This window comes from Alosa pseudoharengus, unplaced genomic scaffold (assembly GCF_046254945.1).
Source record: "Alosa pseudoharengus isolate Yale_2024_CS ecotype anadromous, Long Island Sound unplaced genomic scaffold, YU_APseudo_1.1 YU_APseudo_1.1_scf_1, whole genome shotgun sequence".
NCBI lineage: Eukaryota > Metazoa > Chordata > Actinopteri > Clupeiformes > Clupeidae > Alosa > Alosa pseudoharengus.
In genome coordinates this window covers 10,467,060-10,482,504 of record NW_027468564.1, presented here as the reverse complement: position 1 = coordinate 10,482,504, position 15,445 = coordinate 10,467,060, and the positions used below count along the sequence as shown (strand labels likewise).

The following is a 15,445-nucleotide window of genomic DNA, read 5'->3' as shown; positions in this document are numbered from 1 at the left end:
GCAGAGCGGCTCCTCAGCATCCAGCAGCAGATGGGGATGCCCACTCACAAGCTTGTGCAGGAAGTGGACACACGCTGGAACAGCAGCTACCACATGATGTCCAGGCTGGATGAGCAGAGGGAACCAGTCGGTGCTGCAGTGGTGTCACTGTGCACCCATTTGGCGACTCTGACCTCTGCTGAGTACCAGAGCATATCTGAATGCCTTGGAGCATTGTCTCCCCTAAAAGAGCCGACGGTGGAGCTGTCAGCAGAAAAAAACTGTCTCTGGCTCCACAATTGTTCCCCTTGTGCGAATGCTGAGGCATGCCATAACGTCCAAACAGCGGGAGGTGAAGGGTGAGATGGCTAAGCAGCTCTGCAACAACCTCACACGGCTCATGACTGAAAGGTCGAGTCACTACGAGACAGCCAGTCAACACTCCCTGGCCACTCTCCTGGATCCACGATTCAAAACAATGGGGTTTTGCAATTCAGGGAATTCCCAAAATGCTGTGAAAAGGCTCACGGCCGAATGTTCTTCTCTTTTAAGAGACAGCACTCCACCTGACCCAGAAGCACAAGAGCCTGCTGAATCCTCAGGTATGAATCTATGGTCAATATTGCCATGTTTATATTGTATTTTTGTAGTGCATTGTTTTTTGTCCCCATTCAGGAACTGGCCTATGGGATTTGCTGGAGCCACATGTTTGGGAGAGCAGGAAGGTGAAAAGTGCCACTGCAAATGCCACTGTAGAGGTGCAGCAGTACTTGAGTGAGCCAGACATCCCACGCTCAGAAGACCCACTCCAGTGTTGGGCTCAGCACAAGCACGTCTGTCCTCATTTGTATGTGCTGGCCCCAAATATTCTGTGCACACCAGCCTCCTCTGTGCCATGTGAGCGCTTTGATTTCTAAAGCTGGTGAAGTGGTCAGCAAGAGGAGAAACAGACTCAGCCCTGGCACAGTGGAACACATTCTATTTCTGAATAAAAATGACATTTCATTTCTGTTCCCACAAACACTTGTCACTAAGCACAATCATATCCCCCTGACCTGTCCACGAGCACTGTTATTGTCCATAAGCACCATCACTGACCTGTCCACGAGCACTGTTATTGTCCATAAGCACCATCACTGACCTGTCCATAAGCACCATCACTGAGCACTGTTATTGTCCATAAGCACCATCACTGACCTGTCCACGAGCACTGTTATTGTCCTTAAGCACCATCACTGACCTGTCCACAAGCACCATCACTGACCTGTCCACGAGCACCATCACTGAGCACTGTTATTGTCCATAAGCACCATCACTGACCTGTCCACAAGCACCATCACTGACCTGTCCACGAGCACTGTTATTGTCCATAAGCACTTCACTGTCCCAAAGTATGTCCTTGCCACTGCCAAAGCACTTCCCCAATCAATTGACTCAAACAGTTTCTATAAACACTACACTGGCAGTATAGACTACATGTCATCCTGTTCGATTGCTCATATAGCGTAGGCCTTCTGCACTGCCAATCTCACCTATTTGGCTGAGGAGACAAAGTTGCTCTAGGCTCCGTACTCAAAATAATCACAGAAATGTGTGTACAATGTGTAATGTGTTCTTCATTCATTTCCCTCCCAAATTGATGTATTTGTTTACAAACATGACATGTTCACAACCAAAATCCTTACTTTATTGATTTTTTTTTGTCTAGAGAAGGTAATTAAATGTTTATTTATGCAAGGTCCCAAATAGGCTTAGTAATGTATGTCATTATTTATTTATCCATTAATTCATACTCAAAATGTATTCATCTTCGACTCAAAGAAATTCATGGCTAATATCTATGAAGCAGTTTGTGACCCAATGCTCTCCTAACTCTCACCACCAGATGTCCTCATAGAGTTCTGAAGCTTCGAGTACTGAACCTTTATTGGTATGGCAGTTGTCTATGTGGCAAGTGGTATAGATTTTATACAATAGCTGACTACGCCACGATGGGACTTTCACCCAAAGATATAATTCAGAGATCAATATCCTTAACCCAGTAAAATATCACAGGAAGCGCGATCATACCTGCGGCGATGGCAATTGTCAGGGAGGTAAAAAAGGGCGGGCCTTTGACGTCTGGCATAGCACAATGAGAGTTCTTGAATTTAAATAGAGGCACTGTTGTACTGATTGGCCCATATCTGGCTACCGAGAGCCACTCACGATGCAGCCACCTGTGCTTGAATGAAAAGTGGGCACTGCACCACTTCATTCTGCTACATCTACACATATCCCGCCCCTTCCTGTAATGTAAATAACCTTACTGCACCACTTCATTCTGCTACATCTACACATATCCCGCCCCTTCCTGTAATGTAAATAACCTTACGTATGCCTCCCCTTTCCATGACCATGACAACCTTGACAGGGACAACAGCCCCCCCCCCCCATCTATTTATTATATATCTATGTATTATATTTATTTACAAATATACCATACTTACACTTATACATAATGTGCCATTGCTCTTCATACTATTCATCGTGCATATATATATATATATTCCTGTAATGTAAATAACCTTACATATGGCTCCCCATTCACTTTCCACGACCATGGCAACAGGGACAACAGAGGCGGACAAGCCCCTAATTACACTTTTACAATTCACCCTGCACATACACATATTCTTACTACTCTTATAATGTTACTGTTTGGTACAATGATACTGTTACCACACTGCACATAGCTGTACATTATGACTCTAAACCACCTTCTATAATCCAACTGTATACTACTGACTGTCTATAGGCTACTGCACTACAGTATACTTCTTGTCCTGTTTATGCACCACTCGTCCATACTGTACATCACATGCTTTTTTGCACTTCTGCTTAGACGCAAACTGCATTTTGTTGTCTATGTACTTACTCTGCACAATATCTATAAAGAATCTAATCTAATCTAATCTAAACTTGAATAGGACAATAGCTGCCTGATAAGTGCCCACACAACTTACAAATATAAAAGTATACAAATATTACTTGTACTTTGATTACTTAATTAAATGCAAACTTTTTTACTTTCACTTGAATACGTTTCTCAAAAGGGAATTTTCACTTGAACTTGAGTCATTTTTTAAGGGAGTAGGCTTAATTGTACTTTACTTGAGTATATATTTTCAGTACTCTACCCACCACTGAGTCCTACACAAATGCATAATTGTAGACAAAGTAACAGTACAGTAGTTGACCATTTCAGTCTTAAGAGGATGTTTGGACAGTTTTGTTTTCATGAGGGTGTAGCGCTGGTTTCTACGGTAACTGGCTATCGTGTTAACTGACTGAGTTACGTCACTGGCGCAGTGGAGTAGCGTAACCATGACGCTGGTGTTCTACGGTAACTGGCTATCGTGTTAACTGACTGAGTTACGTCACTGGCTCAGTGGAGTAACGTAACCATGACGCTGGTTTTTATAACATCAGACAGCAGACAATATGGCAGTTGTCTACACATATCCCGCCCCTTCCTGTAATGTAAATAACCTTACGTATGGCTCCCCATTCACTTTCCACGACCATGGCAACCTTGACAGGGACAACAAGGAGGCGGGCATATCCAAACCCCGGACAAAAACCCTGAAAAAAATAGTGTGATAATGTGTCAATCATAACATTGAAACTACATTTAAAATGCCTGGTCAGAGACCACCAGCAATGCCTTCACTGACCACCAGGGGATCACTGAAAGCCTGTGGTTTATGTGAAGCTAAAGCACATTGAAATACTCATGTGTTTTACATTCACTATACATGCATTTTCCTTGCCTGGTTGTCTTAATTATTTTGTCTTCTGTTACTGTATCTTTGTATATTGATAGTGCCTCTAGGGGAGAGCTGTATACTGCAAAGGCATGCCAGTGTAGAGAGTGCTGAAGAGTGCCCCTAGTGGCACACAGGGAAACTGCAAAGGCATGCTAGTGTAGAGAGTGCTGGAGAGTGCCCCTAGTGGTAAACAGGGAAACTGCAAAGGCATGCTAGTGTAGAGAGTGCTGAAGAGTGCCCCTAGTGGTAAACAGGGAAACTGCAAAGGCATGCCAGTGTAGAGAGTGCTGAAGAGTGCCCCTAGTGGCAAACAGGGCTGTACCATGAAGGGAAAACAAATTAAACCACCTAAACCAAAGTCCTTCCACTCGGCGACCATATTGCACTTATCAGGCATCTATTTCGGGCAGAACCACACATGTGCAAGGCTTCATGACACCAACATCACTCCAGCTGTGAGATCACAATAGGCCTACATGATTGGCACGATGTATTCACATGTCAACTTTTGGCGGTGAAAGGGGCAGAATATGCATAGATGACATGTTTGTGTTTCGATCTAACCCCATACATTTCCATGGGAGATTCTTTGAGTGTTTTGTATTGTTTGAAAGCATCTGTGTTGAAGATTGCCTCTAGTGGCACACAGGGAAACTGCAAATGCATGCCAGTGTTAGGGTGACCAGACGTCCCGAAAAATTCGGGACAGTCCCGATATCCAAGCAGTTGTCCCGAATCCTGCCCTAATTGTCACGAAAATTATACTCAATCAGAATACTGAGTAGTTATTTTCTGATAAACATTAAAAACTGTCCGTAGAGAGGTTGAGTCGACTGCATGCAGCCCCCGACGGCAGCTAAGTGTCTGGATGCAGCCCGGCTACTTTGTTTCTTTTTGACGTTCTATAATTAGGCGCGAATATGCGCTGATTTCGCGAAGCCGAGGACATTGTGCAGGCAGCGCAGCAGGCAGAGCCAGCGTGTGTGCAAAAAAATACGTCGGAGGTTCGGCCTAATGTCCATGTCGTTTTAACATAATCTACTTAATCTAACAATTATTTTGTATTCTTACTTAATGACCCATAATTTTGGCAAGGCTTGTTATTAGCGTTAGGCTATTATCCTTATTCTGAAAGCTCTGATTTGCACTGTTACGCAGTCATTGTTTTTCCCCCCACAATGACATTTTGAGTTCATGATTTCTGTTGTATTTTGAGGCAGACTTGATGTTTGAATAAAAATGTGTTTTGGTACAGGTTTGAAAATTCGCTGTAGGCCTACCCCCCCGCGAAAAAAAAACAGGGGAACTGCAAAGGCATGCCAGTGTAGAGAGTGCTGAAGAGTGCCCCTAGTGGCAAACAGGGAGACTGCAAAGGCATGCCAGTGTAAAGAGTGCTGAAGAGTGCCCCTAGTGGCAAACAGGGAAACAGCAAAGGCATGCCAGTGTAGAAAGTGCTGAAGAGTGCCCCTAGTGGCAATCAGGGAAACAGCAAAGGCATGCCAGTGTAGAGAGTGCTGAAGAGTGCCCCTAGTGGCCAACAGGGAAACTGCAAAGGCAAGTTTGTGAAGAGAATAGTCAGGAGGTCACCTAGTGGCAAACTGTGAGACTGCAACTATGTAAAATGGTCAGGACCCCCATATTGTAATTTAGTGCCCCATCAATAAGTAATATTGTAACTCTCCACTATAAGTGAGGGTAGCTGTGGTGTATGAAAAAACACAGTGTCTCCTTGGATCCACTCACCCACCTGCACACGTTCACCTCCACATTCATTGAGCCCCTCTATGTAGGATGTGAGCTTGGCTACTCAGACTCTGTGTCCCTGTGCACCTCCACATTCATTGAGCCCCTCTATGTAGGATGTGAGCTTGGCTATTCAGACTGTGTCCCTGTGCACCTCTACATTCATTGAGCCCCTCTATGTAGGGTGTGAGCTTGGCTACTCGGACTCTGTGTCCCTGTGCAAGATCACTTAGTGACCACACGCTGCACAAGCACCAGAGTCCGCGGAAGAGACCAGCTCTCCTGCTGCTGGTCATTCACATAGACTTTATAAATCAGTTGTACATGTAGCATTCTACATTCTGATGGCATGAACTAAAAACACATGTTGTTGTCATGGTGACGGTTCTTCATAAGTTGATATGTGTAGGCCTGCTACATTATGTGCATAAAGCATTTATTTGAAATGAGTAGATTTCAAACTTGAGCTCTGGTGTTAATCTCAGCCATGTTTTAGGAAGTCTTCATGTTCAAACATAACCAACTAGCTAAAATAATAATAAAACAGCATTTCATTATTTTCAGCTCCAGTTATTTTGTGACTATAGGTTATCTTTCCCATCCACAGGTTTCTAATCTATTTTCATGAGAGAATGTCCTGTTTTAAATTGCATTTAATCTTTGTGAAAATATTAGGCTATTATCTACTGCAGTAGGCCTATCGACTACTAAACACATGATAGCCTAGAAAAATCATATTATATTATATTGGCACAGCATGAACTATTCAATTTCAATGTTTCTATTTTGAATCAGTGCAAGCTTTCGGTCGGCAGAGTAGATCCAATTATTATATCTTTTATAAGCTACCTACTAACCCTGCACCTCGACAGATGAGCGCTGATCTTTCACTTTATTTACTGGAATCAATTTAGCCTACCATAACTTTCATTAAAGCTACGATCTAAAATCGCTTTTGACAAGGGGAGGGACTTTTAAGTAGGCCTAACCAAAAGCGAAAGCACATAGTCAGACTCCGCGTCAGTAAGTTTGTCTTGTATCGAGAGTACACCGTTTGTAGCCTAAGGTAAGAAACCCACTATTTAATGTGTTCATATTGTCATTCACTTTGTGTTTTCAGTATGTGGAATATTTGAAATAAACTAATTAGAATTTCGTTGCATGAACTTGTCGTCGTTGTTTAAGATTTCCGCCTTTATGGTAGGCAGGCCTTGCCCTAACAAACAAACCACTAGGCTAAATGTGGGCTTGCTAACATTCAAATATAAGATAGGCTACTGAATATTATATATCTTAATTTAACTACATAGTAGGCTAGCATAATATGTCGAGGTAGCCTACTCTTTTGCCAGGTCCAGATTATGGCATCAAGCACAAAATCGTCGTGCGTAACTAGATATGCTAACCTACTAGGCGCTAGCCTGTGACAAGCAAGGGCATATGTTTGCATAGGGACATATCCATACCAACACTTTGGGGTGACGAAATTGTCATAGCCTACCAATACTTTAGCTTAGTCATTCGTATTATTTGTTTTATTATGATGAAGTCGTTCATGATGCGTCCTCATAAAGTGTAGCCCTACATGTCCAGTACAACCAGTTTAGATATGCTGTCATTTGATTGGCTGAAACCTGGAAGTATCAAAACATAAGCATAGGCCTCTTGTTGCGTTAGTGGCAGACACATAGGAGGCATGCAGGTGTGTGGACAATGATCTGTCTGCCAGTAGGATACCCCAAGAAAGGGTAAAACTTCAGATCAGTATTCATTTCCCTTTGACCTTTATCATGCACACGTTGCCCCTTTTAGTGGATCAGCTAGGCCTATACACCAACAAATAGAAGAGATGGTTGTAGTAAAAACTCTCTGGATGAGTATGTGCATTGTGTTAAACTTGTGTATGTTAGGGACCTTTAGGATCTTTTTAAGGTTAACCTTGGAGCAGCCAGAGGGGCTTATATGGTTTTAGGGTTCCTACCCTTGACCTCTGACCCCATGGGCCTGGCCTGGGATAAGCGTGCGCTTAATCCAGACCCAACTGTCATAAAGCAAACTAGACTACAGTGGCCAAAGACCTTAATCTGTACTGAGGAATTTACTTTAGCCTATAGGCCTACACCTTAACATTTCTATTCAAGATTCAAGACATTTGTTCTTTCTTCTTGTAAAAATACTACAGTACTGATTCTTGTTCAGTTACAGCTGCATGTTTGTTGTGCTTCTTTCATCATCTTCTGTTTGTTCTGTGTCTTGTTCTTGTCAGAATACTGAAAACAAAGATAGTGGCTCATGTTTAGCTACAGCTATAATCTATAGTATGCGGTGACACATGAAACAAGACGTAAAGCTGCATATGTCTCATGTACATTCCCAGAGAGACTCTCCCACTGCTGCTAGGATGAGTGTCTCTCAGGAGAGAGAGGAGGCTGCAGGTCACAGTGAGACACTCAGACCAGAGTCTGCAGCACACAGCTGTGTGCAACAAAGCAGCAAACCAACACACTCTGATGGAGGGTAAGTGAATCCACAGATACAGTACACATCATACCTGTCCCCACACACTCTGATGGAGGGTAAGTGAATCCACAGATACAGTACACATCATACCTGTCCCCACACACTCTGATGGAGGGTACATCATACCTGTCCCCACACACTCTGATGGAGGCTAAGTGAATCCACAGATACAGTACACATCATACCTGTCCCCACACACTCTGATGGAGGGTAAGTTAATCCACAGATACAGTACACATCATACCTGTCCCCACACACTCTGATGGAGGGTAAGTTAATCCACAGATACAGTACACATCATACCTGTCCCCACACACTCTGATGGAGGGTAAGTTAATCCACAGATACAGTACACATCATACCTGTCCCAATACACTCTGATGGAGGGTAAGTTAATCCACAGATACAGTACACATCATACCTGTCCCCACACACTCTGATGGAGGGTAAGTGAATCCACAGAAACAGTATGCATCATACCTGTCCCCACACACTCTGATGGAGGGTAAGTGAATCCACAGAAACAGTATGCATCATACCTGTCCCAACACACTCTGATGGAGGGTAAGTGAATCCACAGAAACAGTATGCATCATACCTGTCCCAACACCCCCTCTGTTCTTATCTGGTGTCGATTTGTACCTCATTTTCTAAAAGAAAAAAAAAGATTTGGTTCCTTGTCTGTGTTGTCAATAATCTTCCTAAACTGTTAAAATAAATCCAGATGTTCATGGGAGCAGCAGGTAAAAGAGAATGTAATAGCAGTAAAGTCTGATTTAGCGTAATGTGTAGGAGCCACACTACAAGTTGCCTACACCGCTGTGAACCTTTTGTAGTTGTGCGTTGGTCTGTGTGTGTTGCTGTGAACCTTTTGTAGTTGTGTGTTGGTCTGTGTGTGTAGCTGTGAATCTTTTGTAGTTGTGCGTTGGTCTGTGTGTGTAGCTGTAAAGCTTTTGTAGTTGTGTGTTGGTCTGTGGCGTGTAGCTGTGTCTATGGAGGTCTGCAGTTCTCCACCAAAATGCTAGAAGTGACTCCATAGACTGCCATGATTACAGTTACATGTAAAGTGTCCTTTTCTGGCGTAGAATCTGTACAGAGGAATATGCAGACTATATTCTGAATTTCTAATAACCTTGATAAAACATATTAGGTTAGGAGATAGAGAAAAATACATTCTACAATGACGTACAGTTAAGAACAAAATTATTCATACCTCTGGCAAATATTGATTCAATGTTGATTTTCTCTTTAATGTTTGTTCTGACTGAAAATGGCACTGCCATATGCCAAAAGGTTGTATGACAATGTGGTAGAAACATGGAATCAAAAAAGAAGCATTCTATCTTGTTTTAATATTTTTATGAAAAATGGCGTGTCCAAAATTATTCATACCCCTTTTTAAATAATCAATGGACACATCTTTATTTGCATTCACAGCTCTCAAAATGGTTCTTATACCTACCAAGCCTCTCCATGTCTCCACAATGATTCTACACTGCACCTTTTTAACAGCAATCTGGGTTTTGAGTCAAGAACGATTCCATGTTTCTACCACATTGTCTTACAACCGTTTGGCATGTGGCAGTGTCATTTTCAGTCAGAACAATCATATTGGTCAAGAGAAAAACAACATTAAATCAATGATTGCCAGGGGTATGAATAATTTTGTTCTTAACTATATGTATTGCTGATGTAATTGTAAGTGTACATATCACTCCACAGAGGAATGAGTTTATCTACACTCTAAAATATGTCCCTGTTAAATAAATAACTGGCAGTAGGGTTGCCATTATTTTCCTGTTATTTTAACAGTGCACTACTGTGAAGTGGCAAACTCCATAGACTGCCATGATTACAGCAGGTTGCCTAGACCACTGTGAACCTGTGTAAATTAAGGGCACTACACCACTGAACCTGTGTAAATTAACGGCACTACACCACTGTGAACCTGTGTAAATTAACGGCACTACACCACTGTGAACCTGTGAATTAACGGCACTACAACACTGTGAACCTGTGTAAATTAACGGCAACTTTTAGAGTGCAGCTCAGGTTCTTGTCTCTTTATGTAATCAGCTCACAGACTCACAGGCCTCCATCTCCAGTGCCCAGCTATGTGTCCATGAAGAGTGGTCAGTCCAAGGGACATATGCCCGAATTCAGCAGTGAACCAGTTACATCAGGTCTACAGTGAGTAGTCATCAGACATGTCAGTCATAAGAAATTCTACTCTCTCTCTCTCTCTCTCTCTCTCTCTCACACACACACTCTCTCTCTCTCTCTCTCTCACACACACACACACACACACGCACAAACAGGAAATTGGATGGATGAGATGGAAAGCACTAACCTCTCCTAAATGGTGGACACCATGTAGGGATGTATATGTTATAGAAAACTATGGGAAATGCTAGTAGGAATACACTTTATTGTGTGTGTGTGTGTGTGAGATAGAGAGACACTAAAATGGAGCATGTATTGTTGTAATAATACTGTAAGTGTGAGCAAATCACTCTGCAGAGGAATGAGTTGATGTTAATCTGTTTCTTGTGTCTCCTTATGTAACCAGCCTACAGACACACAGACCTCCATCTCCAGTGCCCAGCTGTGTGTCCATGAAGAGTGATCGGTCCATGGGCCGTATGCCCGTATTCAGCAGTGAACCAGTTCCATCAGGTCTAAAGTGAGTAGTCATTAGTCTGTCATATCAGTCATATGAAATATATTAAAATTATTAAATATATATTAGTATCTAGTTATATCATGTAATCATGCACAAACTGAAATAATTGACTGTACTTTAAGCACATCATTAACACCATCTCTGGGGAAAGGTGAGATTTTGATACAGTAAGAGTGAATACATTGATTTCAAATTGCTTTTCATTTATTTGGCAAACAAGTAGAATGTGTTATTGCCATCTACAGGAACTTCTGTGCCTTTGTAGCATACTAAGATTGACTGAAATACTACGGAATATTTTATTTCTACACATAGCTTAGCCTACCCGAGCTATGCAAAATTGCTTCTAGGCTAGCTCATAAAATTGACAAGCCTTGTAAATGCGCACTTTCTCTACCATCTCTGCCGAATTAGAACGCTCCTCTAGTTTCTCTCAACAGGGCTATTTGCTCACTGAAACTGAACGTTAGATCTTCCATGTGAGGAGGACCCACCACACACTGTAATATTTTATTTTCGAGGGCTTTTGAGAACTAGGGTTATTACCTTTCAGTAAAATGAGTTATTATTAGCCTACTGCACGTCTCCCCTGCACATATGAGTTATTATCAGCCCACTACACGTCTCCCCTGCACACATGAGTTATTATCAGCCCACTACACGTCTCCCCTGCACATATGAGAGTTATTATCAGCCCACTGCACATCTCCCCTGCACATATGAGAGTTATTATCAGCCCACTACACATCTCCCCTGCACATATGAGAGTTATTATCAGCCCACTACACATCTCCCCTGCACATATGAGAGTTATTATCAGCCCACTACACATCTCCCCTGCACATATGAGAGTTATTATCAGCCCACTACACATCTCCCCTGCACATATGAGAGTTATTATCAGCCCACTACACATCTCCCCTGCACACATGAGAGTTATTATCAGCCCACTACACATCTCCCCTGCACACATGAGAGTTATTATCAGCCCACTACACGTCTCCCCTGCACACATGAGAGTTATTATCAGCCCACTACACATCTCCCCTGCACACATGAGAGTTATTATCAGCCCACTACACATCTCCCCTGCACACATGAGAGTTATTATCAGCCCACTACACGTCTCCCCTGCACACATGAGAGTTATTATCAGCCCACTACACGTCTCCCCTGCACACATGAGAGTTATTATCAGCCCACTACACGTCTCCCCTGCACACATGAGAGTTATTATCAGCCCACTACACATCTCCCCTGCACACATGAGAGTTATTATCAGCCCACTACACATCTCCCCTGCACACATGAGAGTTATTATCAGCCCACTACACGTCTCCCCTGCACATATGAGAGTTGGTCAGAGCCGTGCCACTGGAGGAGGGGCTGCTCATATAGTCTCCTACTCCCCACACACACACACACACACACACACACACAGCCTCCCACTCCCCTTAATTATTGCAAATATAGACTTGGTTGCGATTTCCAAACAGTTTTTGTGAGGGCTACTTTGCTAATGTTTGGGAAACTGCAAGTAAGGGCCTGCGACCGCACAGCCTACTGTAAGCTGCTAAAGTGCCGCGAGTGCGCAGCAAATGAACTTCAGAAACAATACATTTCAGCTCACGATATTCAGACAGGCCCATCCTCCCGAAGCTGCTGATTAGACACTCCGGGCCTGTACTAACATAATTACGTGTTGCACAACGCTTGCACACAATCGCAGTTCTATCTACCGTTTTCTAAATCCAAAATGTTTGCACACACCAGACTTATGCGACGCTGGTGCATCCTCCAACTCCGGGCTGTCTACGTTATCGCTCTCACTTGCCATTTCTGCACGCGCAGCACTCCACACCTTTCACGCAAAAGGGGGGACAACTGTCTGGGGTCACATATGGGCATGAGGCGACATTACACATGCCATAAACCATCAAAACCGTGCGTCACTCACTCACTCACTCACTGGAAATTGGATGGATGAGATGGAAAACACTAACCTCTCCTAAATGATGGACACCATGTAGAAATATGTATATGTTATAGAAAACAATGGGATATGCTAGTAGGAATACACTTTAGTGTGTGTGTGTGTGTGTGAGAGAAAGAGAGAGATGAGGGTCAGCACAAGCCCCCCCCCGTAGTAGCAGAAGAGAAGAGCTGAGAAGCAACTCCTCTGCTCATTCACCTTGGGCCTCTGTTATCGGAGAGTGGTGTTGGTGGCCTATAAATCTCATACCTATAGACTATAGTGGCATTCTTTAGAAAATGCAAAAAATGGCCAAAAAGACTGGTCTTACAGTAACCACCTAGTGGAAAGGGTGAAAACTGTCTGGGGTCACATATGGGCATGAGGCGACATTACGCCATAAACCGTCAAAACCGTGCGGTCCACACATGCTCCCAACCGAGACAAGCGAACCGTTCAGAGTTTTTTTCATGAACCGTGCCACCCCTAGTCTGTAGACATGTCAGTCACATGAAATTCTACACACACACACACACACACACACACACACACACGAAATTGGATGGATGAGATGGAAAACACTAACCTCTCCTAAATGATGGACACCATGTAGAAATATGTATATGTTATAGAAAACAATGGGATATGCTAGTAGGAATACACTTTAGTGTGTGAGAGAGAGAGAGAGAGAGAGAGAGAGAGAGAGGACAAGGAGAGAAGTCCTCTGTTCCCCTGCCCCCACATAGCAGCAGAGAAGAGTAAAAAAGAGCCCCCGAGCTGAGAAGCAACTCCTCTTCTCATTCACCTGGGCCACCCCCGAATCACAGGGCCTCTGTTATCTGAGAGTGGTGGGTGTGGCCTAGTTAAATCTCATACCTGTTGACTATAGTGTAGTTCTTAGTCTACAACTATGCACAAATACATTACATTCAAGACCAAACACGGATGTGTTACATTCACAACGTACATTTACAGAGGTTTTCAGAAATGACCATCAAGTTTCCACTGTATGGAGGAAAGAGTTGAGACCACAGAAGTTGCTCCGGCGCCACGCTGGATTTCCAGCATACCGACGTGTCAACGTCACATTCCCAAGATCTGAGAGGCGCTTTCACTAAACCACACCAGTAGGCCTACTTAAGCCAATCGGTAATAGGGTAGGGGCTGGCTGGCCTTGGGTTTTTGCCAATCAGCAGTCCCTCCACGTGCAAATTTCTTTTGTTTCCCATACACTACGAATGTGTTTCCACACTGGCAGCGAGAAACATAGCCAAAGAGTGCAACATTATGAAGCTAGGGAAGACATCAGACTTGTCGATAAAGGCATAAAGAATAAATGACGTTGGTTTTGGATAGAGGAGGTGGGTCAAGACGAAAAGCCCTTTGTAAGCAGGTGTCAAAAACTCCTGCAACCAGGAGCATGTTTCTGCACTTTGTGCGCAAGGAAAATATATGGAACTAGCGGGAAAAAAGTGCTGCCATGGCGCGAGTTAGACCCTAGTCATCAAACAGCCGTCACGTTTGCTGGGGGCAACAGCCACAGCAGATATCCGACCCTCAATGACCGATCGTGTGGCTGATTTGAAAATTCGCTTGTGCTCTGTCATTGCCGAGTTTGATCTGTCGCAGAGCTAGTGAGCGGAGCTGAGCGATGCGAATATCTCGCTCCTCGCTCAAGTGGCTGTTTACTCGGCCGCTCCTCCGCTCAAATTCGCGTCAGGTCGCTCTGCTCAATTTTGCTCCCCACTCCACGTAAAAATCATCCCGCTCCAGTGAAATCGATCCACGCTCGCTCCAGTTTAAAACAGGAAGAAATAAATACAAGCCGAATTGTCACCTTAAACAGAAAACTTAAATCCCAAAGAACTAAGAGCAACAGCAATATATTTCACGCATAGAACATTTATTTTAAAATGCATTAACGAACAAGCTTATTGCCTAAAAAGGACTAATTGCCTAAAGTATACAGGCTTAGCATCTAAGTTTTACTTTAGCCTTCTACTTGATATGAAGCATATTCAAATTGTTCACGTTTTTCTTTGGTCTCAGTAGCACACTCATGTTTCCGCAAAATGTGTCTTCTTAGAATCCAAAAGGAATCTTTAACAGTGTCACCACATGGTCTACATTGTATCTAGTTGTTTTGTAGGAATAATACACTTGTATGACTTACCAGTGGCGTAGCATAGCTATGCTGGGCCCCGGTGCAAGCATTTTCATTTGGCCCCCCGAACACCAACCCCACCCCCCGTGACACAAACACACGCACACAAAATTGCATGTGTGTGATGGAGATTCACCAAAATGATCAGAAAGGGCCATGGACAGTGGCTACCTGACTAATCATCGCTACCACCTGTTAAACTGAATTCTCCCAACTTACGAAACCGAAACGCCATAGAACAATTAAATAGCCATCAAGGAAAACACAGCAACTCGTACGCAGTGGCGCCTACACAATAACCACACAATTGCTTAATTTAGCCTAACAGTGTGGCGCAACGGTCATATAGCCTTCCACAAAAAGGTCACAGAAAGTGCACCTCACATATGCCTACTCCATAAAAAAGCAGCCTGTATCTCACGCATTAGAAGTTCACTCTACGGGCCTTGTGTTCAGCAAAGTCATTGATGATATGGTTGAAACCCAACTGCCTGGCTCTGCTGTTCTCTATGGAGAGTATGGCCAATCCACTCGATCGTTCTTGTCCCATGCTAGCCTACTCCTTAGGTAGGACT

The 15,445-nt window shown here is 43.4% G+C and overlaps 1 protein-coding gene across 1 annotated transcript in view; it reads left to right on the top strand.

Moving 5' to 3' along the window:
• LOC143136509 (NACHT, LRR and PYD domains-containing protein 3-like) overlaps nt 1–15,445 on the top strand; it is a 207,213-nt gene that overhangs the window by 171,677 nt on the left and 20,091 nt on the right. Inside the window, exon 6 of the mRNA XM_076297233.1 lies at nt 10,621–10,734. Coding sequence (XP_076153348.1) covers nt 10,621–10,734 — 114 coding nt within the window. The remainder of the gene's footprint in view (nt 1–10,620; nt 10,735–15,445) is intronic.